This window comes from Bufo bufo, unplaced genomic scaffold, assembly GCF_905171765.1.
Source record: "Bufo bufo unplaced genomic scaffold, aBufBuf1.1, whole genome shotgun sequence".
Lineage (NCBI taxonomy): Eukaryota > Metazoa > Chordata > Amphibia > Anura > Bufonidae > Bufo > Bufo bufo.
The window spans coordinates 4,427-31,623 of NW_024400196.1; the positions used below are offsets into that span (position 1 = coordinate 4,427).

General features: G+C 46.4%; 1 protein-coding gene across 1 annotated transcript; it reads left to right on the forward strand.

The window, feature by feature from the left end:
- Positions 1 to 4,825: 4,825 nt before the first annotated feature.
- Positions 4,826 to 26,887, forward strand: LOC120983770 (dipeptidyl peptidase 3-like; the record flags this gene model as incomplete). Its single annotated transcript, XM_040413228.1, is given in 11 exon segments — positions 4,826 to 5,036; positions 5,358 to 5,536; positions 7,143 to 7,221; positions 12,017 to 12,109; positions 12,112 to 12,210; positions 19,471 to 19,583; positions 19,971 to 20,063; positions 20,186 to 20,248; positions 20,347 to 20,471; positions 25,755 to 25,875; positions 26,672 to 26,887. Coding segments are annotated over 11 exon segments (1,392 nt in total), but the record flags the coding sequence as incomplete, so codon positions are not given.
- Positions 26,888 to 27,197: the final 310 nt, after the last annotated feature.

Sequence of the window (27,197 nt, forward strand, 5' to 3'; positions counted from 1 at the left end):
GTGTGCTCTTCCCACCCGTCACTTCCGATATAATCTCGTCGAGCCGGGAACCAAAGAGTCGAGACCCGATAAAGGGGAGGCTCGAAAGCGAGCGCTTAGAGGAGGAATCTGCCGCCCAAACTTTAAGCCAGAGCTCCCGGCAAATAGAGACTGTGAGAGCTGAAGAGCGCGCGACCATAGTACCAGCGTCCAAAGCCGCCTCGCAGAGGTACTTCCCTGCCTGAGAGATTTGGACCGCTAAGGATTGGAGCCCCGCAGGTGGGAGATCCGCCGCCAGGTCTTGGTGTAAACGGAGGGCCCACTCCGAGAACGCCTTGGCCACCCACGCAGAGTAAATGGGTCGCAGGGCCGATCCACTTGCCGCAAATACAGACTTGGAGAGCGATTCAATGCGACGGTCCACCGGGTCTTGGAGAGAGGAGCCACCCGCCACTGGAATAGCCGTGTTCTTCGCTAGGCGAGCGACCGGTGGGTCCACTTTCGGAGGAGAGGTAAATTTTTCCTCGCAATCAGCTGGAAAAGGATAGAGCAGGTCCAGCCGCTTCGGAACCAGGAAGCGCACACCTGGCTGGTCCCAAGCTTTTGCTACAACCGCAGAAAAGTCGTTGTGCAAGGGGAAAGATTTAGGGGCCTGCTTCACACGCAAAAATGACACCCCTGGTGGCTAGTGAAGGGAAGGTCCTCTTGTACCTGGAAAGTGTCACGGATAGCAGATACTAGACTATCCACCATAGATGCAATCTGGGAAAATTGGTCCGAATCCACAATCTCCCCCTCCGACAGCGTGTCACCTAAAGAAGGAGGACGCCTGTGATCGGAACCGGGAAAGATGTTGAAGCGTCAGAGGAGGAATGGTGACCTGCTCCGGGACGCTTGCTAGGAAGCCTGCTCCTGGATTGTGCGCCCTGAGACTGTGTAGACTGTACCGGTGGCGATTTCTCAATCAAACGACCCATTAGAGAAAGAGTGGAGTGGGAGGTTTTAGAAAGGTCTTCCACTGCCCAGGACAGGGCCTTTGCCCAGTCAGGTTCCACACAGCCAGAATGGTCCTGTACTTCTGTGGGCCATAGAGGGGAGGAATGGCTCTGTGCGGGCGCCTGGCATGCAGAACACACATGTTGCCTGTCCACGGGGGAATTTTTCCCTGCACGAAGTGCAGGCCTAGTAGGTGGGGCTGCAGGTGGCTTGACGGGAGGTATTGGTTCAGACATGTGTGCCACAGCTACTCTACGCTGGAGGCGGTAGTAATAGTCCTACCAGAAATGACGGTAACCCAGGTCCGGTATCTCGCCACGCTGATGAGAGCCGAGTAGAAGAGGGGAGGAACACTGTTGCGGCGGGAAAGATGGCTCCTCTCCCTCCGGACGCTGAGGAGCATGACTGGAGTGAATTACCTAAAGCCACGCCCCCTGAATGTCCGCTATGTTGTGCATGGAAGCTCCCCATGCGCCCGTAGGAATAAAATTGAGTGCCGCCATGCCTGCAGGAGACGCAGAATGGAGTCTGAAAGTACCCCCGCAGAGCGCTGCAAACGCGCGGCGGCATTAATCCCCGCTGCTGCGGCTGAGAACTGATGAAGTCAGAGTGAACCCCTCCCGAAATGAGGTCAGGACGCTACCCCCTCTCCAGGTCTGTTCTGGGGCTTGCGAGGAGTAGAAAGGGAGGAAGGGCTGCCGGTGGTAACATACTCACCTGTCTTCATCTGTGATCTTCACCCTTCCTTGTCAGACCAGCAGTGCCACCTCTACGGCCGCTGGCACCGAAGTGGCAGGTGACCGGGCAGTAAAGGGTTTGGAGCAGGTGGCCCTTTTGATGGTGGGAAGCAGGGGAGCTAGGCTGCCCTGGCCCACTTGTCTTCTTGGGGGAGGCAAGGCGGTGGGACAACCGACACCAGCCAGCCTCCCAGGGAGACAGAGAAGCCCTGCGACTCTGTGTCCCCACCAGAAACCTGTAGAAAAAATGATTAAAATAAATCACAAGAGCCACCCTGCTAAGCAGGAAGGTCTGCCTCCTACGACACTAAGCTAAAAACTGATATGCTCTCTCCAGGCTGGAGGGGGTATAGCTGGCAGGGGGAGGACTAACAGTTTTCAGCCATACCCACAGTCCTTTTTCCCCCAATGATATGAGCAAGAAACATTTTATTTAGCAAAAGTTTTATTGTGCAAAAGTAGAACAACCTAAAAATTTGTGTGTGTGTGTGTGTGTGTATATATATATATATATATATATATATATATATATATATATATATTTGTTATTGTAGTGATGTTGTTATTTAACGTTATGTTATTTATGCCAAAAACATGATCACCGCAAAGTTTATAACGCAAATTATTGCTGTTTTTTCCCGTCCCCCAAGAATGAGTTAAAAAAAAGTTAATGTAAACTTATGTGTAACCCAAAATTTTTAAATTACCACTTGTTCTGCAAATACAATATAACAAGAAAAATAAAAATGTTATAGCTCTTGTAATGTGACAATGGAAAAATTGTTTGGTCATAAATGCCAAAAACAGACTTGTCACTAAAGGGTTAAATCTGCTGTGTGTTTTTCCTTGCTGGAAGAAAATGGCATAAACACAGGTATGTTCCAAAAACCATGTTTGTTTGTTTTTTTGTTTTTTTTTGCTGCACAGATAATACAATACCACTGTTGTGTGGCAGCACCCTAAGAAACTTTGTAATGCATTTTATCAATGAGAAATCTGTAGTTCAAGTCTGTAGAGAGGAGAGGGGGGAAAAGTGAGCAAGAGCTAAGTGAGACAGGAGCGAGAGACTCTAACAGAGACTGCTGCAACTAAATAGAAAGTTTATATTGCAACACAAGTGCTTTATTCACAGCCTTACAGGTCAATCATTCTTTGTAATGTCCTCTGTTCCTAGGGCTACTTCTGAAAAATTAAGACATAGGAGGGTAAAAAGTGCAGAATATGCTTCATAGCTTTGTGCAGTGAATGGCAGCTAGTCTGTACTCGCCAGATCTGGGAGAACTGCAAACTAAAATTCTAGAATTCAGATGAGAAAACTGCCAAATGCCAGTAGTGTTACTCCTCAATTCGTTAATCTGTACTATTTCTTAATTTAAAGTTTGTTGAAAGGTTAGGTATGCTTTGAGACGTTCCTCAACATCTGACATGCATTTTTCATCACTGGTAGGTGGTTCCTGCAAAATTCCTTTTGTGTACTTCATAGTACCTGGCAGGGACAGCCAGGCTCCTTCTGTAATGGCAGGCATCAGAGAGAACGCCGATCCTGACGTTTTAACCCCTTAGGTCTCTTTCACACGAGCAAGTTTTCTGCGCGGGTGCAATGCGTGACGTGAACGCGTAGCATCTGCACTGAATCCTGACCCACTCATTTATAAAAAAATTCATGTATCAGTTCTGCGTTGCGTGAAAAACATTGCATGTTCTATATTCTCCGTTTTTCACGCAGCCCTGGCCCCATAGAAGTGAATGGGACTTCAGTGAAAAACGCATTGTATCCGCAAGCAAGTGCGGATGCAATGCGTTTTTCACTGATGGTTGCTATGAGATGTTTGTAAACCTTCAGGTTTTTTTTATCACGCGTGTGAAAAACACATCAAAACGCATTGCAGCCGCGTGGAAAAAACTGAATGCAATCTCAGACAAAACTGACTGAACTAGCTTGCAAAATGATGCGAGTTTCCCTGAACTCATCCGGACCTAATCTGTCATGCTCGTGTGAAAGAGGCCTTAGATGACAAGGTCAACAGCTACGTTCTTATATTTGTTAACCCATCAGCATTTGCATTGATAATGGAAGCCACAAAACTACTGCCCCAGGTCTACCATCTTTGTGTACTCAATAGGCCTTGCTAACGGCGTAATAAGCTGCAATACCAAAGTATTTATACAGTCGGGGGCGTGGTCTGCCAGGCATGGAGTGAAGACTCACGCTGCATGAGCTCCCCTGCCATCCTGACTGAACCCTGCATTTTAATTGCGTTTGGAACACCCTGAAAGGGTGTATTAGCTGTGTGGGGCACTGCAGAACTATCCGGTGCGGTAATTCGGGCGTGTGGTGGTGTTCCCGAAGTCTTAGTAACCTGCGTGGAGGAGGACTGCTTCTTACCTAATGCGGTGGGTGGCCATCTTGGAAAGGGAGAGGGTAGCCTGACGAGCGCAGTCGTTGGCGCTGACTCGTTGGAGAGCCGACATCTTACCAGCGGAGGGCTGGATCATATGTGCAGGAGCCTGAGATACTTCAGCGGTGGCAAGTGGTGGACGCTTCTGCTTAGGAACTGGAGAGTCGCCTGTGGGGGAAGACATCTCTCTCCCTGAATCATGGTGCAAAACGTGGCAGCATGCAAGTAAGGGGAAAGAAATTAACCCCTGAAGATATTCGAGGGCGAGGGGGCTCTACATAATTGCCTTTTGAGGTTGGTGAAGTAAGCGGCCTGGAGCCCAGTCAGCATATTGGGCACCCCACTGTGATATAAGCTGAGAAACCGCAACGGACGTCTGTCTGTGAAGGCACTCTGCATTAAGGGGAACTCTGCCACCTGATACTGCTTCACAAATAAGGCTAAAGAACTGTATTATTGTCCATACCCCCTCCTTTAGTGTGATCATCACTGGTGAACGCTGTAATACTCTATCTGAAGCAAAAAGAGTCGCAGTTTATACCCCCTCCAACTGCGAACCTCAGAAGTCGCTTATCAACCTCACTTATGGGCCGCAAAACGGTGTCATCTGCGAGCTCTACACCAGCAACAGAAGTGGTAGATAATATGAGCCAGACTGAGATGGATTTGAACCAGAGTGGTGCTGCGAGTGCTGAGCTCCAAACTGACAAGATAATGACGGCTATAGCTACATGTCAGGCGGCTCTGACAACCAAGATTGATCACTTACAGAGCGACATTAATTGTCTACCCCATGATATGGATAAAATGAGAGATCGCACTAAAGAGGTGGAACGCCGCCTGGGAGATGTGGAGGACTCTGCAAATACCACGTCCGAGACAACCAGAAGCCTGCAACAACAGGTGAAGATTTTGCTTGCCCAGAGTAGAGGATGCGGAAAACCGTAATAGGAGAAATAATGTCAGAATCCTGGGATCACCCGAAAGGGTTGAAGGTTCCTTCCAGAGGCATATGCTGAGCAATTGATTCGCACCATATTATGTCCAGTTGAACTGTCATCTAGTTTTGTGGTGGAGAGGGCCCACAGGATTCCTACGAGACCACTACCATCAGGGGCTGCTCCCAGGCCTTTCATAATGAAGATATTAAACTACAGGGATCGGGATGCTATTCTGGCAGCTGCCAGACAAAAGAAGGACATTCAAATTGGAAATGCGAAGTTATCCTTCTACCCTGATTTTACAGCTGAGGTCCAGAAACAACGGCGACAGTTTTCAAATGCCAGGACTCGTCTACGGGAGCTGGGAATCAAGTACGCAATGATATACCCGGCCAAGCTGAGAATCCAAGAGGGAGACCGAGCCAGATTTTTCCAGACAACGTCCGAGATGAAGAGAAGGACTATGAAATCTCAGAGAACTGCTGTAAGTGTCCTACTCTCCTAGTGGGGTTCTGATCAATCTGGTCTTGCGAAGTACCGCAGTTGCTGCCCTCCTTCATTCATAAAGTGGGCGGAGCAGGTGCGTCACGTGAGTAAGTGACGTTACGCCGCCCTCCGCTCTGCCTGCAGAGTTGTTACCGGAGCGTCACGATTGTAAGGTAAAATAAAGATGCAGTGAGTGATGCTGTGAGCAGCAGGGCTGGGGCTGTTATGGGTAGGAGGATCGGTCTATGGCACTGCTATGGGGAGGGGGGATCTGTGCACTGTTATGGGGAAAGGGATCTGTGCACTGTTATGGGGAAAGGGATCTGTGCACTGTTATGGGGAAAGGGATCTGTGCACTGTTATGGGGAAAGGGATCTGTGCACTGTTATGGGGAAAGGGATCTGTGCACTGTTATGGGGAAAGGGATCTGTGCACTGTTATGGGGAAAGGGATCTGTGCACTGTTATGGGGAAAGGGATCTGTGCACTGTTATGGGGAAAGGGATCTGTGCACTGTTATGGGGAAAGGGATCTGTGCACTGTTATGGGGAAAGGGATCTGTGCACTCTTATGCCCATAACAGTGCACATATCCCCTTTCCATAACAGTGCACAGATCCCCCTCTCCATAACAGCGCCACCCACAGATCCCCCTCTCCATAACAGAGCCACCCACAGATCCCCCTCTCCATAACAGCGCCACCCACAGATCCCCCTCTCCATAACAGCGCCACCCACAGATCCCCCTCTCCATAACAGCGCCACCCACAGATCCCCCTCTCCATAACAGCGCCACCCACAGATCCCCCTCTCCATAACAGCGCCACCCACAGATCCCCCTCTCCATAACAGCGCCACCCACAGATCCCCCTCTCCATAACAGCGCCACCCACAGATCCCCCTCTCCATAACAGCGCCACCCACAGATCCCCCTCTCCATAACAGCGCCACCCACAGATCCCCCTCTCCATAACAGCGCCACCCACAGATCCCCCTCTCCATAACAGTGCCACCCACAGATCCCCCTCTCCATAACAGCGCCACCCACAGATCCCCCTCTCCATAACAGCGCCACCCACAGATCCCCCTCTCCATAACAGCGCCACCCACAGATCCCCCTCTCCATAACAGCGCCACCCACAGATCCCCCTCTCCATAACAGCGCCACCCACAGATCCCCCTCTCCATAACAGCGCCACCCACAGATCCCCCTCTCCATAACAGCGCCACCCACAGATCCCCCTCTCCATAACAGCGCCACCCACAGATCCCCCTCTCCATAACAGCGCCACCCACAGATGAATTTCATTCATGAAAAATAATTATTAATAAAATCATTAAAAAAAAAAGTATTTTAAAAGTATTTGGGCAAAAAGGCAGTTTCGGTTTTCGGTCAAGGGCATCCTGAATTTTCGGTTTCGGTTTCGGACCAGAATTTTCATTTCGGTGCACCCCTATTAATTACATTAAGAAAAATAACCCGGATGTTTTATATTTCAGGAAACTCATCTTAGGGGCCAAAAGGTGCTGGCGGTTAAAAGACCGTGGGTGGGATATGTTTATCATGCGAGTATCCATACTGGTCCGTAAGACTCTTCCGTTTCAGCTGATGTCCGTGCACATTGATCCGGCAGGGAAATATGTACTCCTGCAGGCCAACATTAGAGGCTGTGAGGTCCTAATAGGTATTTATGTGCCCCCGCCGTTTGAGAGGGAGGTAGTTGACCAAATCATGGCTAGAGTAGTTCTTCCTGCGGTTCCCTTGTTTATATTGGGAGATAAAGCCTCGCTGGATAGTACTCTTGATAGACTTAGGCCTTCTCCCAGGCATAATCCCGCACTATTACATTGGGCGCAAGCACATCTTTTGACGGAGATATGGAGGGATCTGCACCCTAATGCAAAGCAATACTCGTGTCACTCTGCCTCTGTCAACTCATTGTCCCATATTGATTTGGCCTTTACAAATCAAGCGGGGCTTATGTGGGTGAAAGCTGCAGAATATCTAGCTAGGGATACTTTGAAAGCTACGAATGAGAGAGGTGGCCTGGCACTTCCTGATATGTATCTATATTACATTGCGACACAACTAAACTATGCGGCCTGGTGGATTAAGGCAGACCCTTATAACCCGGCGGTGGTATTGGAGGCAGCCCTCATGGGATCTTATGAGGCTATGACAAACTTAGTGTATAGAGCAGGGAAATACCCAATGAAGAATCACACTACACTAATGGTGGGGGTGATCAATGCATGGAATGCCTTTGCGATGGTGGAAGAGGATGGAGAGGAAAGCAATATACTATCCCCAGTGATGCCTTTGTGGGGAAATCCCAAACTGGCGGAACTAAATTCTCTGCTTGACTTTGAGTTCTGGCTGCGAAGAGGCATTAAATACCTCACTCAAGTATGAGGTTTTTTTTTTGTTTTGTTTTTAAGTTCTCAGCCCTACAGGCGGAATACAACTTACCACAAGCATCTCTCTTTAGATTTTTTTCAACTGAGAAATGCTTGCGAATCCCAGTTTGGGGCAGGTCCTTTGAGGCTGGAATATAGTGCAGTAGAGAAAATTGCCAGACGGGCAGTTCATATTAAAATGGTGTCATCTTTCTACTGTTTTCTTGTATCCTCCCGACCTTCGCCAATGGCAAGGGCTTTTCTTAAGTGGAAGGCTGATATGCCTGCATTGGAAGATTATCATGAGAAACAGCTGTCGGCCTCCTGGAGGGGGACGGTGATTTGTGCATGGGATCAGCTGATTCAGATAAAATGGTTGCAAAGAGTCTATTTTACCCCAGTGAGATTGGTACGCATGCATAAACTTCAGATACATGTACAAGATGTAATAATGACAAGGGGACTTTTGCACATGGTATGGGAGTGTCCGGTCATTGCTGAATTCTGGGTAGAGGTGCATAGGTATCTTAATGCTCCTCTGGGGCTCCCAGCAGTTGTAACACCTGACGTCAGCCTGTTGGGTCTTGTCAACGATATTGTTCCAACTAAGCATACTAAAATCCTTTTATAGGTTGCTGATGTTTTATGCGAGAAAGTCAATTCTGCTGAATTGGAAGCCCCCCAAAAAAACCAACACTGTTACATTGGGTCCAGCTTATTAATGCTACGCTATCAGTATATAAGCTAACTTATAAAGCTAGGGGTATACCGGAAAAATTTGAGAAGATCTGGGATATTTGGCCGAGTGCAAACTCTGTTGGGCTGGAGGAGTTAAGAGAGGTCTGGCTCACTGCCGCTATGAATGTGTGTGTGAATGGGGACAGGTTCTAATGAAATAATTCTGCTCTATGACGACAACTCTGTTTTATGATTGATGTGAATTGTATTAACGACCTCTATACTTGAAGATACATCATCTATATGTAATCCTATCATCTTGCCTGTCAATTGAATGTGATGGTTGAGGTTAAACTGTGTTGAGGGGGTTGTTCCCCTATTTAATGTATTGTTTACTTTTCTGTGAAAATTGAAAAATAAAGCCTTTAAAAAAAAAAAAGAAAGTGTATTATACAGTCGATCGCGTTAAAATCCCCTAGAGGGACATAAAATAAGTAAAAAAAAAAAAACATTTTCTTTGCAAAAGGTGACATTTATGCACATATAATTCATTCCACATTGACTCAAATTACAGAGTTTATCGTTGTTGTTCAATTCCCATGGTGAATACCATAAAAAAAAATGAATTAAATGTAATCAAAAAGTCATAGGTTCCCCAAAATGGTAATAATAGAAAGTAAAGTTCAACTCACAAATGTCTGATCTGCCAATCATAAAAACAGGGCCTATGCTCCGCCATTTGTATGAAGCAGTGGTGGATAGGAGATAAGTTGTCTTAATGGGACACCCCTTTCAAATGCAGGGACACTGTAGTAGAAAAACTTTTAAAAAAAAATGTAATTTTAGGAATACCTCAAATTTTTTATAATGTTTCCTAAATTGAATAGTCAGGTGAATTTCTATTAAAGAAAAAGGCTTTTATCTGTGTTAAACTGGCATCCCATGCCTGCCGCTACCCTGCTTCTTTTTGGATGCACAGGCGTCACAACCTTGCTCTTTCTTCCCTGCGCCTCTCTGCTATGCTTCCTGGCCTGTCTCTTAGGGCGCACAGTCGCTGTTGGCCTCTTTCAGGCTGGCTGTTCTTGGATGTATAAGTCACCTTCCCAAGTGGGAATTTCGAGAGCTTTAGGTAACTAGTTTTCTAGGTAACCAGTGAAGATACGTTATTCTGACTACCCATGCTCCAGTCTTCTGTCTGATGACCAACTCTGATTCTCTACTACATGCCCTGACCTCGTATTGACCCATTGCGGTCTGCCCTAACCTCAGAATTGTTTCTCTGATATGTGTCAGCCCTGACTTTGGCCTGTCTGCTGACTTTGAACATTGCCTGTCTACTCTGTGCTTTGCATCATTGTCTGACTGCACTATAGATCAGACATAATTGAAATTTAAACGTTATTGAAGTTTGTACGTTTGGGGTGCAAAAGTTTTGTGCAACTTACACACCTCAACATTGAAATTGCAACAAGAAGGGCAAGCCCGTAAAGTTATGCAATTCTAGGAAGTAGCAAGTGTAGCAAAGATCTGTAGATATTCAAATTTTCAAGCACCTAGCTCCATTCTGTGGCACGTGAAATAGGCATAAAAGCAAAGTTTTTATCCACATTAAACCTCAAAAATTGGATCAAATCATATAGGATGATCGTGTGATGTCTCCTGTTCGTCAATATGCCATTTATCACCACTTGTCACAAACCGAGAAGGACAGATTCATGATATGAGAGACTTTCCTTTATCACTCAAGCAGATTGCTATGGACTTAGACCAACATTTCACCACTGTTCAACGTTTCGTGTCACAGCAGATGGGTGAACAATGATGAATTGGAATGACAGCAAGAGGTACACAGATGCGAACCTCTGCACAGACATATTGTCTGATTAGAAGAATTTCAATGGAGGCTGGAATAGAGATCTATCCTCTTCAGTGATGAGCCTCTGTTTTGTTTCCAATGCAGTGATAGCAGGAGATTGGTGTGGAGACCACATCGGTAATGGTATAAAGAGTCCTTAACAAGGGGACATCACAATGGTCCTACTCCTGGGATTATGGTGTGAGGTGGAATAACATACCCCTCTAGTCTTCATTTCAGGTACAATAATAGATTTATGTCCATTTCTCCAAAATATCAAAGGAGCTATTTTTCAACAGGACAGTGCAAGGCTACATGGTATGTGAGTAGCCTGTGTGGCCTGAACATGTTATGTGGCCTGCATTGTATCCGGACTTGTCTACCATCAAGCACATCTGGGACTTCATTGTTCAGCAATTGCAACGGGAGCTGCTAGCAACGGATCTTGATGATTTGCATGCCCAAGTGCATTCAGCATAGCAGAACATTTCTCAGACAATCATCAGTAACTTCACTGATAGAATGCCAAGACGGTAATGCATGTATTACGATGTGTGGTGCTCCTACTCTATAATGAATTAAGATGTTTTGAATATTTTTTTTTTTCCATTTTGTACTTGCATAGCATTTACAGGTCTGTCTGTCCTATGATTTTTCATAATTCCACACTTTTTTTCTTCTTGTTGCAATTTCTATGTGGGAAAACAAAATCGCTCCATATGTGAGAGCAAGTATGCTTACTGATTCATGGGGAAGAAAGTGGTTGATAGCATGCAGATAAGTCTGTTACCCTCCCAGTGAGGACATATTCAGTTAAACAGGGTGCGAGGATCTATGTCTCTTCTTCCTGCAGCCTGTCATCATGAAACCCCCTCCCCCCCCCCCCCCCCCCCAATCCAATGCTGGCTGTTTTTCAGGCTGCAATTGAGCTACAGCTAGTATAGACAGTGTTTGAAATCTGACAATCTAAGCTTTAAAACCTGACCAGGATCACGCCCTTCAGGTCAGGAGTGAGAACTGCAGGTTTATGCAGCTCTCATTGGGACCAATCTCTAACCACTGTAACTCCGATTTTATAGCAGTTACTAGTTTTCTTTTAAAGCTTAGATTGTCAGCTTAGATCTTGGCTTTGGCTTATTTGTAACCCAAGAAGGAGCACTTAGAGGTGCACCCCACCCCTGCACCCAAACAGCCTGGACAAAAATCATTCAAATCAGTAATGTCCTTCTCTGCCTGGATGAACTGTGGTTGGGAAGATCAATGGAGGGTGACGTTTGTTGCCAAAAAATCTCATGGGTTTCTTGATGCCAAACATATCTGAATGTAAAAACACCTCGGGATATATGAGTTGATGTGATGGCGTGTTATAAAGAGATTATAAAACAGAACAATTGTGGAGAACAGAAGTTAGTAATGGGGTCTTATGCAACTCGTTTTATTTGCTAAAGGAATGAGTGGCAATAATTAGATGAGACATGCAGCAGAAACTTTATAATGCTTGAATTCTTGCTTTATTGTTTTGTAACAATTTTTTCCTTCTGTTTATTCAGGTTTTGTGGCAGTGGTTAACAAGTTAGTGAGTGCTCGCTTTGCTCAGCTAGTCTCCGCTGCAGAGCGGCTCATAGCATCACTCCCATGGCCATCTCTTATGAGAAGGACACTTTCCTCCGTCCAGACTTCACCTCTTTGGATGTAGTAACATTTAGTGGCAGTGGCATTCCTGCTGGAATTAACATCCCAAACTGTAAGGTTACACAGGTTTACTTATTTGTCAGTTTGTGGCTTTGTGTTCATAATAACTGTTGAATGAGACACATAAATTACATTACAGTGGTTAGCCCAAGACAGATATTTATCACCTATCCAGTCATTTTTTTTTTTAAAGGTGTTTTTTGGCCTAGAAGATTTAAACAGTAACCAGAGCATGTGCCCAAAAGAAAAAAAATCCACTCAGTTGTTCAGTCCCATTGTTCCAGTGTCATGACTCCGGTCCCCACCTGAGTAGAAGTGACAAGGTCCTGGGACCACTGCTGACAATTATTGGCCTCAGCAGTCATATGAGCAATAACAGCATGTCACTGCAGTTCCACCCTGTTTGGCCTTACCCTCCAGGGGTTTAGTCAAGTTAGGCTACTTTCACACTGGCATTTTGGTTTCCGTTTGTGAGATCCGTTCAGGGATCTCGCAAACGTTCCAAAACGAATCAGTTTTGCCCTAATGCATTCTGAATGGAAAAGGATCCGCACAAAATGCATCAGTTTGCCTCCGTTCCGTCTCCATTCTGCTTTGAATGCGGACACCAAAACACAGCTTGCAGCGTTTTGGTGTCCTTCTGACGAAACTGAGCCAAACTGATCCATTCTGACACACATTGTAAGTCAATGGGAACGGATCCGTTTTCACTGACACAATCTAGCACAATAGAAAACTGTTCCGTCCTCCATTGACTTTCAATTATAGCCAAAACTGATCCGTTTTGGCTATGTTATAGATAATACAAACAGATCAGTTCTGAATGGATGCATGCGGTTGTATTATCTGAACGGATGCGTTTGTGCAGATCCATGACTGATCAGCACCAAACGTGAGTGTGAAAGTAGCCTTAGTCTGTGTGATTTAAGTTTCTCGTGCTTTTTTCCATTGGGGGACACAGACCATGGGGTATAGCTTGAGGTATTAGTAGGAGGGACACTGCAAATGAAAGAGCTCCTCCTCCTCGGGCTATACCCCCCGACTCCACCAGGAGGAACTCAGTCTTTGCTTAGTGTCCGGTGAAGGAGGTTGACACGATCACTATCTCTACTCCTTTTTGTTATTTTCTTTCTAGATGGGGACACAGGTCGGCATGGCGCCTTCCTGGTCCCCCGTGGAGTGCCCGCCGCCGTCCTTGGACGCTGCCTGGCTGCCTCCATTGCCCCCAAAGAAGACAAGTGGATCCGGGCTCGACCTGCAGCTCCGGTTTCCCACCAGCCACTGGGTCACCTGCTGCCACCCTCCACTAGAGCACTGCACTCCTGGGCAAGGAGTCAGAAGCCTGAAGAGGTGCATCCCTGCTGGTCCTGGAGTCGAGGGAGAAGATCTGCAGGAGCAGATAAGTATACCTGCATCCCTGCCTTACCCATGCCTTTGATGTGACAGATCCTCCCCCCTCCACCATTCTCATTCCCCTGAAGCTGCCTGGGTGAAGCAGAGATAGGAATCCTTCTGGGGGCACTTTGGGCTCTTTATTAGGGGCACATATTGCCTGCCTTTAAGGCAGGCTCAAAGGCATCTGGCAGGCTATGCGCGGCACTTGCCTGCATCGCTCTTTTTTTCTCCTGAGCAGGGACGCACCACAGAGTTCGGCGGTGGTACTCACCGCGGCTGCGCTGGCTCTTCCCTTCTTATCCCAGGGACATTAGCCCCCGATACATGTAAAGAGGCCCGGGTAACGATGGGTCCATTTTTTCATACGGCGCGCGCGCGCGTTCTTTTCGCGCCATTATGACGCTTCGGGGGGCGGAGCCTCTGTTCTGCTCTGGCACTTCCTCTTGCTGTGTTCGGCCGTGCAGTCCGAACTCTCGCGCGACTTCCCTGCTCCTCTCAAATCAGGAGAATGGCTTAAAAAGCCGCCGGTGGTCCTCTTCTGCTGCCCATTAATACAGCTTTCTGCTGTATGAGTAAATGCCATGCCTTTTGATGTGACAGATACAAATGGGCGTTATCAGACCTGGCTGCTAAGCTAAAGCAGGTGTGGGGATAAGTCTTCCCCTTGGTTTGCCATAACTTTTTTCTCAGGCCCCACTGGGGTCCTGTCAGATGTGCCATTCAACCTTTTTTTCGTCGCCTGTCTCTTGTGCTCTGCCCCTGGACAGGATATCCTCCATCTCTTGCTCAGCCCAGTCCTCCCTCCGCATGACGCTATCCTGCCTCTCTGCGGAGACGGCGGTACTACAGCTCATAGCTGTGTGAGTTAAGGTCTTGACCTCTGATGTTTAAAAAAATAAAATAAAAAAAATTAAATTAAAAATAAATAAATAAAAATTTAAATAAAAAAATTTTCCCATCTGGGTTTACAAAGACCTCCGTCCCTGGGAACCTGCGGTCCCCGCTTGGGCATCTGCCATGTCCAGCGCGGCCGCTGAACTGGTCTTAGTCGCCAAGGCAGCCATGGCCTTTAATCCTGTGGCGCTAACCTCTCCATCTTTCTCAGTGGTCCCCACAGTGGGTGCCTGGCTACGTAGAGGCAGCGTGAGCGGCAGCATACCACCTCGGATGTCTCAGTCTCCCCCCTCGCCTGTGGCGCTTTCGGACTGCTCTTCCCCCTCCCTAGGGAGAGCAATCCGAAGGGGAATTATCCGGCTCAGACGAGCCAGGTCCTTTTTTGGACTATAGGGCATTTTCAAATCCGCCCGACTACTAACAGGGAGCGTGAGCGGCAGCATCCATCCTCGAATGGCTCCGTCTCTCCCCCCTCGCCTAGAGGCGCGTTCGGACGACTCTCCCTCCTCCCTTAGGGAGCGCAAGTCTGAAGGGGAATGTCTGGCTCTGACCAGGTCATGGAGCGTGACCCCTCGCCTAAGCTCTCCACCGTGGTGGCTGACTTAGTGGCGACTGTCTGAGACACCTTTATTCTCCAAGGGGATTCTCCTCCTTTCACTGGTCAGGAGTTCCCCCCTTTTTTCTGTCCAGGGAGTTGGAGACTACCGTGTTCCCGGTCCATGAGGGATTTTTTCCGCGGTCATATCCAGGGCCTGGGGTCGTCTTAATAAGGTTCTCGACCACCCAGCGCGTGAATATACTTTATCCTTTCCCTGCTGATGGCGAGGAGAGGTGTCTCCTCCCCTAGGGTGGATCCTTGGTGGCTGGATTAGCCAATTATATGGCTCTCCCTGTCTTAGACAGTTCCTCTTTGTAGGATGCTGTAGACAGACGCATAGACTCTCTTTCCAGGTCCTTTTCTTCACTGGCAGGCGCGTCCCTGCGACCTACCTTTCACTCAGCAGGGGTAGCCAGTGCTCTCTCGGTGTGGTTACAGCGCCACCACCAGGAACTGGCGGAGCAAGTTGCATCTACTGACACACTGGAGTTGGTTCTCCAGATGTCTCAGGCTTCTAAGATTCTTTGCGAAGCTTCTAGGGACATTGTTCCCCTCTTTGCCCGCAGGTTGGCCATCTCTGTCACTCAGTGCGAAGAGATCAGATTAAAGGTGTGGGACGCCGATGCCTCCACCAAGCGTTCCCTCGCTAATCTCCCCTTTGGGGTTTCCAGACCTTATGGGGATCAGCTAGACAAGTTCATCTGTGCATGCCTTTTGCCGTTTCTCATGTGGTAGGCTGTCGCCTGCTTCCCCCGCTGGGGGTCTCAGGTCGTCCGCAAAAAGGCCTTCCTTTAAACCAGCCTTCCCGGCACTAGAGGGCCCAGTCAGCTCGCCCTGCTGCGCCCAAGCCTATCTGCATGTCACGATTGCGGATTCCCACCAACGATTCCTGCGCTTCGCCATTAGGGGTAGACACTGTCAGTTTGTCGCCCTTCCTTCGATTGGCGACCACCCCTCGGGTCCTTACCAAGGTCCTGGACCGCTCATGGCGCTTTTTTCGTACCAAGGGCATTCCTTTGCTGCCCTATCGGGACGATATCCGGATAGAGGCCCCCTCTCTACCGCAGGCCGAGGATAGCGTCCGGATCACTGTTCAGACTGGAGCAGTTCGGCTGGCTGATAACTTTCCCAAACTCCTGTCTCTTCCCGTCCCAGAAGCTCTCTTTCTGGGGGATGTTATTGGATACCTCGGCCGCCAGAGTATTCTGCCTGCCTTCAAGTCCTCCCAGATCCAGGGCGCAGTGCCACATCTGCTGCGCTACCCGTGCCTATCCATACGGGAGTACATGCAGGTCCTGAGTCTTTTATGGTAGCCTCTTTCGAGGCCGTTCCATATGCCCAGTTTCACACTCGCCTGGTGCAACAGAAGATCCTTTACCTCTGGGACAAGACCTCTCGGGGTCTGGACGATAGCGTCTGCTTGTCTCAGTGGGTTCGGGCAGCTCTTCCTTGGTGGCTGTCCCCGATGAACCTGAGGTCGGGGAGATCTTTTTTCCCATTTTCCTGGACGATCATCACCACCGATGCCAGCCTCCTGGGTTGGGGCGGCATTCTCCAGTCTCGCACGGTTCAACGGATTGGGTCGGCGGCAGAGTCTCGCCTTCCAATCAACATTCTGGAACGGAGGGCGATTTTTCCGCTCTCTTTCTCCCATTGGACCCCTCTCCTTGCGGGCCTCCCAGTGAGGATTCAATTGGGCAATGCCACGGCCGTGGCCTACATCAACCATCAGGGCGGGACCCGCAGCCGGATGGTGATGCAGGAGGTGACGAGAATTCTGACGTGGGCGGGGACGCACGTTCCGGTGTTGTCAGCAGTTTACATTCCAGGAGTGGACAACTGGACAGCGGTTTTGTCTAAGCCGCAACTAGGGGAATCCAGACAAGTGGTCTCTGCATCCAGAAGTGTTCGAAGAAATCTGCCACAGATGTGGTCGTCCGGATGTGGACCTACTGGCGTCCAGGTTCAACAACAAGCTCCCAGTGTTCCTGGCTCGCGCCCGAGATCTGAGGGCGTATGGATGGACGTGCAGGTGTCTCCGTGGCAGGACTTCAGCCTCCTCTGTTTTCCTCTCCTACCAAAGGTTCTACGCAAGATCGAGACGGAAGGGATCCCGACCGTTCTCATCGCCCCAGAGTGGCCTCGCCGTGCGTGGTATTCGGACGTGGCTCGGATGCTGGCGGACGCCCCATGGCCTCTTCCCGACAGACAGAGCCTACTGTCTCAGGGCCAGCTTTTCCACCAGAATTTCCGGTCTCTTCGTTTAACGGAGTGGCTGTTGAAAGCCGCCATCCCGAAGAAGAGGGGGTTCTCGGATTCAGTGATTAGGGCCATGATCAGAGCAAGGAAGTCTTCTTCCTCTCGGATTTACTATCGTACCTGGAAGCCTTTCCTGTCTTTTTGTGAGAGTTCGGGGTTCCCTCCCCTTTGCTTTTCCATCATGATGGTACTGTCTTTTCTTCAGTCTGGGCTTGAGCAGGGACTGTCGCCTAGTTCCCTGTAAGGTCAGGTTTCGGCGCTGGCCGTCTTTTTTTCAGTGGTCCCTTGCTCTTATGGGTCCGGTGAAGACCTTTCTTAAGGGGGTAGCACATTCGGTTCCCCCGCATGTTCCCCCTTTTGTCTCCTTGGGATCTCAATTTGGTCCTGCGCGCTCTGCAGTCGGCCCCCTTTGAGGGACGTCTCTCTGACTGTTTTCACCTGGAAAGTGGTCTTCCTTGGGGCCATAAGTTCTAATGCAGCTACATAGCGTAGTGATTAAAGTTCTGGGCGATTATGCAGAAGCTGTGAATTCAAATCCCATCTCAAGTTTTTAAATCAGACTGGTGTCTGAGCTGGCCGCTCTTTCCTATCAGGAGCCTTTTCTGGTTTTCCAACAGGATAAGGTTGTGCTCCGTCCGGTCCCCTCCTTTTTGCCCCAGGTGGTCTCTCCCTTCCACCTTAATGAGGATCTGGTCCTGCCTTCCTTTTGCCCTTCTCCGGCTCTCCCCAAGGAACGCACTCTGCAATTCCCTGGATGTCGTACGGGCCCTGAAGGTGTATCTCGCGGTTATTGCTTCCGTCCGACGTTTTCGGCGCTCTGGATCTGCTCGGCTATTTCCACGGCTTATCGCGCTTCTGGTAGAGTTCCCCCTGCTAGGATTACCGCTCACTCCGCTAGGGCAGTGGGGGCTTCCTGGGCAAGACGCAATCATGCCTCTGCGTCTCAGCTGTGTAAGGCGGCCACCTGGTCGTCCTTACATACCTTTACAAATTTTTATCAGTTGCATTCACTGGCTTCGGCTGATGCGGTCTTTGGCCGCAGGGTTTTGCAGGCTGTGGTTCCTGTTTGACCGTTGGACGTTCCTCCTGGCGGTGCGGAGATTTTTTCCCACCCCATGGACTGCTTTAGGACGTCCCATGGTCTGTGTCCCCCAATGGAAAAAAGCACGAGAAAAGGAGATTTTTGTGAAACTCACCTGTAAAATCTTTTTCTCGTCTTTTCCATTGGGGGACACAGCTCCCACCCATTCTGTCTATTGCAGAAGGGGGCTTCAATTCAGTTTTCTGCTTATGGTTGGACCTTATGGCTTGGTCCGATGGTTTCCTTAAGTTTTTCTTGCTCCTTCTCCTACTGCTTGTGCAACGCCTGAGTTCCTCCTGGTGGAGTCGGGGGGTATAGCCCGAGGAGGAGGAGCTCTTTCATTTGCATAGTGTCCCTCCTACTAATACCTCAAGCTATACCCCATGGTCTGTGTCCCCCAATGGAAAAGACGAGAAAAAGATTTTACAGGTGAGTTTCACAAAAATCTCCTTTTTCATTATGATTACTAAAAGTGCCCATAAATCTACAACATTCTAAATACAATGACAACAGACAAATCGGGAGTCTTCTTATCTCCCCAGAGAACAAGAGGATCAGGCACGGAAATTCAATATGTCCAATTCTTCTTTCCCCCAATATTTGTTGTGGACAGTAAGGGGTCTACCATACACATAAGATAATGCAATATCTAGTCATATGGTCTTAATAAAGGGGTTGTCCCTTGTATAGGATATACCATAAATGTCCGATAGGTATCTCTGGAGCCTGCCTCTGTCCCAAGAAGGGGGCTCAGTGGGTGGAGAGGATGCCAACCAGGCACATCATTCTCCATTCACTGCTGTGGGACTTTGGAAAGTATCCGAGCATGCTCTCTTGGCTATTTTCAGAAGTCCCATAGAAGTGAATAGAGAAGTTGTGGCATCTTCTCCATTCACAGCAGGGAGCTCCTCTTGGGACAGGAGCAGGTCCGGGTCCCAGAGGATCTGCACCTAATTGGGCATTTATAGAATTTCTCATCAATATGCTGTAAATGTCCAAAGGGGACAACCCCTTTAATTGTATATTGACTTTACACCAAAAAAAAAATAAGTAAAAAAAATTGACACTGTCTTTATTTGTCCTAGATGATGATATCAGACAGAGCATTGGATTTAAGAATGTGTCATTGGGAAATGTTTTATCAGTTGGTTCTGCAACTGAACGTGATAAGCTAACATTCTTATCTGAAGAAGACAAGGTACAGTATACACCTCATTAGCCAAGACAACTATTTGCTTCCTATGAAATTAGCCATATGAGTTGTTAAACGCAAACTATATGCTGAGGACAGGAACAGGTGTCTATAGCACTGTGAAGTACTGCAGAGTGTGTTCAGTTTGTATACACAGCAGTCATATATTCAGAATATTATTCATACACTTCTTATTGAGTAGTAAGACCCCAAATTATATCCACTGCTGTCAAATCTGCTCTGAAAAAAATCATTGAATGGCACCAAAGTCCAAGATGATTTTGAGTGCGTTAATCTCCATCTCTACAGTTGTAATTGGTGTATTATCCTATTTACTGCCTGCTTCTATGTACCTATATGTTTCCATATTAATGGAAGGTCCTTTTCCTTCAGGATGTTTTTATAAAGTATCGCGGTCCATCTTTTGAGGTTCAGGTTGGTCTGCACGAGTTATTAGGACATGGCAGTGGAAAGCTTTTTGTTCAGGTAACCAGTTATTACCTCAGATTATGTGCAGTGATATCTGTTGACCATATATGAACAATTTGTGTACAGTAGATCAGTAAGATGTGTCTCTGTAGAGAGGTTCACACATTCATGTTTTCCAGGATGAAAAAGGAACATTAAATTTTGACAAAGAGAATGTTATTAACCCAGAGAGTGGAGAGCAGGTGAGTAACAATTGTGACCAATCGAAGTGTAGTGGTTTACACTGGTTATCAGGGTCTCTCTTTATTTTTTGTATTTGTTTTACTTCCTATTCTACCAGGTGAAAAGTTGGTATAAGCCTGGTGAAACTTGGGACAGTAAATTCTCTACAATAGCCTCTTCCTTCGAGGAATGCAGAGCGGAGTGTGTGGGGCTGTATCTGAGCATCAATGAAGAGGTGTTGCGGTAAGAAAGTCATGACTAACTTAAAGAGATTGTCTCACTTCAGATGGCATTTATCATGTAATAACATCCACATCACATAACAATAACCTTTCACAAATAAAAAGGATAAAGCAGAGCATCTGATCAGTCTGCATGTGACCTAACAGGAAGGTCCTTCATACCTACTCGGCGTCCTTACCGTACGGAGATATCTTCTGATCTAGGAGGATTGAATTTATGTACGCGACACGTGGAAGGGTAACGTACTGAATATACGTGCCGAATATATCTATGACTTTGATGTTTCGTCTCGGAATATAGGTGACAGCGCACTGGAATTTTGGGCATTGACCCACAATCAAAGGGGTTATCCAGTGAACTTTTACAATATACAGTGCTGCTGTTTTCGCCATACATTCTTGTGAGAATTGGAACATATTGGTCTATCCTTGCCAAGGTGGAGGGTAGCCATTATAATCCCCCATTTATAAACCAGTGCTTGGTTTTAAGACCACGTATTTTAGTGTAATTATATGTGTATATTGCATATTTTTATCAGCTATAAATAGTCTCCATTCAAATTTTGTTTATTATTGGATAGTGTATGCATGTATTTTATTAGCGCCTTTTTATTTGTGAAAGGTTATTATGTGATGTGGATGTTATTGCAATTGTAATTCCATACATATATTTTATTGAATAAATATAATTCATTACAATTAATATTGTATTGGTTATCCATTGGTTCCAGATAGCCGAGTGCCCCCTACCAACCATTTTTTGTACATTTTCTTCACTGCGACCAAGGGTGGGACGCAAGGGTTGTGCACCGTATCCAGGAGGTACAGGAGGTTTGAGCTTCTGTACTATATCCATTTATCATGTAGACAAAGTTAGACTATTTACACCTTCTGATGCAAAAAAATTTTTGGTTTGCATTTTACCCTTTTTGGCTAAAAATTATTTTTTTCAATTGGCCTTTATTAAAAATATTAAGTCGTTCTGTCACAAAGGGTTAAGTTTTTTTTTAGCTGTGTGACTGTTAATTTCACTTTGTGCCAGTCATCTAATAACCCTTATCTCTAATTTACTAGGTCATAAACACTTAAGATAAGAACTGAGCTATAATGAGTATTTATAAGGTCAGACATAAGGAGTCTGCTCCTGCTCATGGAAAAGACAGAAAATCCAAAGGATGCTACTATAGCATCTCAGCTCTGTACAGAAAAAATTACTCCATATTTTTAATAAAGACTCATTTAAAAAATGATTAGCTCAAAATGAGTACAATGCAATAATAATCTTAAAAAAATGCTCCAAAAGGTGTACAGGTTTGCTGCATGTGACGTAATAGTATGTCACATGTTGGGACTTTAAAGCGAACCTTTCACCTGCATTTCACTTAATAAACTATCAAAAGTACCTTATAGATCATCCTCATTGTGTTAGCACACGGTCTTGTCCCGCTTTTCTGCCATGTATATGCATGAAAAATCGCCTTTATAAAGTACTCTTCTCCAGCTCCACAAGTCACGTTAGAAGTCAAGGGGGTAGCCCTTCCCTCACTCCAGGCTGTAACTCCCCTGCCCTAACCCCGTCTCTATGCAGTCTAATTGACACCCGGCTCAGTCGCCGGGACCACGCTTGTACAGGCGGCGCATGCGCCGTCGGACTCAAGCGCGATCCTGTAACTGAATCGCGCATGCGCCGTCCCCGATGCCTGCCTGTCTTCTCTTCCTCACGCGCGGCACATGCGCGATTCAGTTACAGGATCGCGCTTGAGTCCGACGGCGCATGCACCGCCTGTACAAGCGCGGGTCCCGGCGACTGAGCCGGGTGTCAATTAGACTGCATAGAGGCAGGGTTAGGGCAGGGGAGTTACAGCCTGGAGTGAGGGAAGGGCTACCCCCTTGACTTCTAACCAGGGCTGTGGAGTCGGAGTCGGGGGAAATTTTGGGTACCTGGAGTCGGAGTCGGCAAACAATGCACCGACTCCGACTCCTACTAAATTTAGATTGGAAAAAAAAAAAAAAAAGCAAGTTTAAATGTCCCAATTCACAAAAAGTTATAAGTAATGACTTCTCTACTGTAAGAATAAAGACCAATGCATGCAGTGCCTCACGTAACCGCAAAACGAACACGTTAAGTGACCGTGAAGAAGCATGCTTTTCATGTGCTTCACTATATGGCACGCAATGCACAATTAGGAGCTGCAATACTTTCCATTGTGTTGTGTTCTGCTTTTACATGGAACGCAGCGTCCATGTGTAACCTAGCCTCTCACTGATAAGGGATTAAATAAATATGTTTTTTGCAGGACTAGAGAGTGAGACACTTGTATAAGTGAAGGGAATGGAGGGCCAATAGTTCAAGACTGAAGCTGTAAACCATTGGAAAAACTGCTGTCATTTAGCTAAGGCTATAAAAACTTGTAAACTCTGATTGTTAGCTTAAACTTTAAACATGACTATGGGATTCTACTAGGGAAATCATGTTTTACAATAAATGCCCCTTCCTGGATCCTCCCACTGCCCTATCTTCAGCAGCAGATAAGCACACAAAGGAGAAATGCCTGCTGCTACTATCCAGCCACTTGATTGATTAATAAAAAAAATTAATAAAACTTTGTTTTCATTGTGTTTGTCTTTTGCTTAAACTGTGCAATACAGTAGACTGTTGGCTTCCCAGCCAGTAGTCCTGTGGTAGGTTGCGTTTCTTTCCCTCAAGGAATGTATAAAATACATTCGCATATTAATACAGAGGAGTCGGGGAGTCGGAGTCGGAAGTACATAAAACTGAGGAGTCTGAGTCGGAACATTTATCTACCGACTCCACAGCCCTGCTTCTAACGTGACTTGTGGAGCTGGAGAAGAGTACTTTATAAGGCGATTTTTTTTCATGCATATACATGGCAGAAAAGCGGGACAAGACTGTATGATAACACAATGAGGATGATCTATAAGGTACTTTTGATAGTTTATTAAGTGAAATCCAGGTGAAAGGTTCGCTTTAATACAGCAGGCACCTGCAGCTAATGTCCTCGACCAACGGTAATTCTGATCGCAGACATTTAGCCTTTCAGATGCTGTTGTCAAACCTGACATTTGAGTCCCTTTATTACCAGAAGCTTGCGCTTCCGGTGATGCTCCAGCAGCCCCGTGTAGCGATTGGAGGAGCCGCAGCTTATGTGCAGCAGTCTCTGTCATAGAGATTGACAGGTAGCTGCCGCAGTGTTTACTATAAAGCCCCTGCCTGTAGCGGGGCTTCATAAAAAACTAGAAAAGTCATCATAGACTCCAATGCTAGTTCATTGGAGTTTATCAGAATAGCAATCTAATGATTGCTTGTTATAGTTCCCTATGGGAACTATAAAAGAGTGTAAACATAAATAAAGTTTTTAAAAAATGACTACAAAATTCAAATCGCTCAACATTCCCCAAAATGAGAATAAAAAAGGTAAAAGAATACACATCATGGGTATCGCTGTGTGCAAAAATGCCAATACGATCAACATATAAAAGTATTAATCCCATAAGAAGAAAAAAATTGGCGAAATGGCTGATTCGCAATTTTTTTCGGTCACTTCTCCTCTCACAAAAATTTAATAAAAAGTGATCAAAAAGTTGTACTCACCCCAGAATGGTATAAATGTAAAGTACAAATCGCCCACAAAAAAATGCAGCTCAGCACACAAAAAAAAGTTAGAGGTCAGAAAATGACCAAAAAAAAAAAGATATTAAATGTTGACATTGGAAAGTACAATAAAAAAAAAAACGGCTCATACGGCTATGTGAAATGTAAAATAAAACAAAGTTATTGCTCTGGGAAGGTGGGGAGCGCAAAACGAAAACTCAAAAAAAAACCTTCGGGGTAGAAGGGGTTGTCCAAGTTATTTTTATTGGTGACCTATCCTCCTGCGACGGCGAGCAGGTAAACAATGAAGGGAAGGCCACTTTTTAACCAGCTGTCAGACCCCAGCCCGCTGATGTGATCTTAAAGACCTATCCTGAGGATAGGTCACCAATAAAAATAACTTGGACAAACCCTTTTAATATAAGGTACTTACTAATGTATTGTCCTCATTGCCTCCTTTGGTGGCTTGATTCATTTTTCCATCAATTATACATGCCTTGTATCCAGGGGTTATTACTACCCTGCAATCCAGCAGTGGTGGCTGTGCTAGCACAATATAGGAAAAAGTGCCGACCACTCTGGTGGTTGCCCCTTTGGGAGCATGCAATCACAGCTGCTTCTGTCCTGACCACCTTGTATCTGTGCTACAGCAGTAGCCGTAACCCCTGGAAGTGAGCATTGTATAGTGTGATGGAAAAGTGAATCAAGCCAGCAAAGGAGGCAATATGGACAGTCAATGCATTAGTAACTTTTGTGTACATAAGTATCATTTGCTGAACTGAAACAACCTCTTTAAATTTTGTGCTGTTTTCCTAATATAATAAGCTTGGAAGAAATGCTAGCTACTGACTAAGGGCTCGTGCGCACAGCTGTAGCTGTTTTTAAGGTCTGCAAATTGCAGATCCGCAAAACCTGATACCGGCCATGTGGTTTCCGCATTTTGTGGAATGAAACGTCCTGCCAACTATAGAACAGTCCTATCTTAGTCCATAAAACAGACAAGTATAACATGTTCTATTTTTTTTTTGTGGGTGCCGAAGAATGGACAACGCATCCATCTTTTGCAGCCGCATGAAAGTGAATGGGTCTGCATCTGACCCGCAAATGTGGATTGGGTGCGGACAAAAAACACTGTCGTGTGCATGAGCCCTGAGAATGTTTTATGTCTAAATGTGCTGACAATCACCTAATGAATGAGCAAACACTCATTTATCGGGTGGCGGCATCGCTGGTGCGGACACCTAAAACATTGTTTCTGGGCAGTAGATCATGCTGTCAAAACAGCAGTATGTTGCCCTGAAACAACAACGTGTATGGGGACAAGCACTTACTCTAGCAAACGCCCGTTCCCAAAGAGTGGACGTGAATGTAAATGCAGCTCTCTCACCTCCTGTAACAAGCAGGCAATTATCGGAACCTAATGGTTCATTCCCTATAATTGCCTGTTGTGTAGGCCGATGTATGGGGACTTAACACTTGAGCAAAATATTTTGGTATAGGAGTACCCCAGTGGCACCATGTCTTTCAGGGGTTAAGTAGTAAACCTCATGTCATAGACCTCTATAGGTACTGCTGTCATAGGCCTTGATGCATGATGAAATAAACCATGCCAGTTAAATGCTGACACTTGCTTAATCTGATTATATTACTAATCACTTTTTGTACCTAAAGGATATTTGGCCATGAATCTCATGAAGCCCAGGATGTTTTGTATGTGAATTGGTTAAATATGGTCCGGGCCGGGTTATTGGGACTGGAATACTATACACCAGAGACTGGCAAATGGAGACAAGTAAGTTTCAACTTTATGGCTGTTTGCGTTATGGCTCCATTTATAGCAGAAGGCAAGACCTAGTGCTGGTTTTGTTGTATCATTGATTCTTGGGTGTATATTATTGTCTTATCAAGCCGAACAGAAAAAATGCGTAGTAGGACAGCACCACTTACTTGTTATAAGCTTAAAAATGCTTAGCGGCGGTGCTCGTGGCGTCAGGTCTCGGCCTCAGAGACCCCCGAAGTTTACCAGTAGAAATGAAGATAGTCACGGCACTCCAAAAGCTTCCTTAGTCAGTGTTCTTTATTCCACCAAAAGTACAGCAGCAACGTTTCGACAATAGTCTTTATCAAGCTTGATAAAGACTATTGTCGAAACGTTGCTGCTGTACTTTTGGTGGAATAAAGAACAGTGTCTTATCAAGCCAACACAGTGGCTTGGTGGTAAGCACAGTTGCCTTGCAGAACTGGAGTCCTGGGTTCTAAAGGCAACATCTGCATGAAATTTGCATGTTCCTTCTTTGGATTTCCAAAATTGGCTGATAGATTGATTTTCAATTTAGATTTGTGAGCCCTGATGGGGACAAGGGCTGGTGTGCGTGACAACAATCTCTTTACAGCGCTGCAGAATATGCTGGAGCTATGTAAATTAATAAAATAATAAAACCGCTGTGGGATGACCCCATTACTTTATAATTGTCATGCTTCCATTGTGATGCAGCGCTGATCTTCTCATCAGATCTGGTGGAGACTAAAGTATATATGTTTGAATGAATAAGCTTAAAATAAATGCAATCACTTGTTCTCCTCCACAGGCTCATATGCAAGCTCGCTTTGTCATTCTCTGTGTCCTCCTGGATGCTGGAGAGAACTTTGTCACCATCACACAAAAAGCCGGCGCTGACGGCCGCCCGGATGCACAAGTGTCCCTAGACAGGAGTAAAATTATTAGCGTGGGTCAACTAGCCATGCATCGTTTCCTGCAGCGCTTACAGGTATTTACCATGAGACATAAATGGATTTTAATTAGAGTTGAGCAGACACCTGGAAGTTCGGGTTCAGCCCGAACTTCGCAAAAAAGTTCGAGTTCAGGACCCGAACTTGACCCCGAACGCCATTGAAGTCAATTGGGACCCAAACTTTGGAGCTCTAAAAAAGTTACGGGAAGGTCTAGAGGGCTGCAAAAGGCAGTAAAATGTGGTTAAGAGCATGGCAAGTGCTCTGCAAACAAATGTGGATAGGGAAATGACTTAACCCCTTAGGGAATTCGGGCTTACCGGTACGTCCTAAGTTTAAAAGTAGATTGCAGCGCGGCGGGCGTTCATTGTGACAGGATGCCCG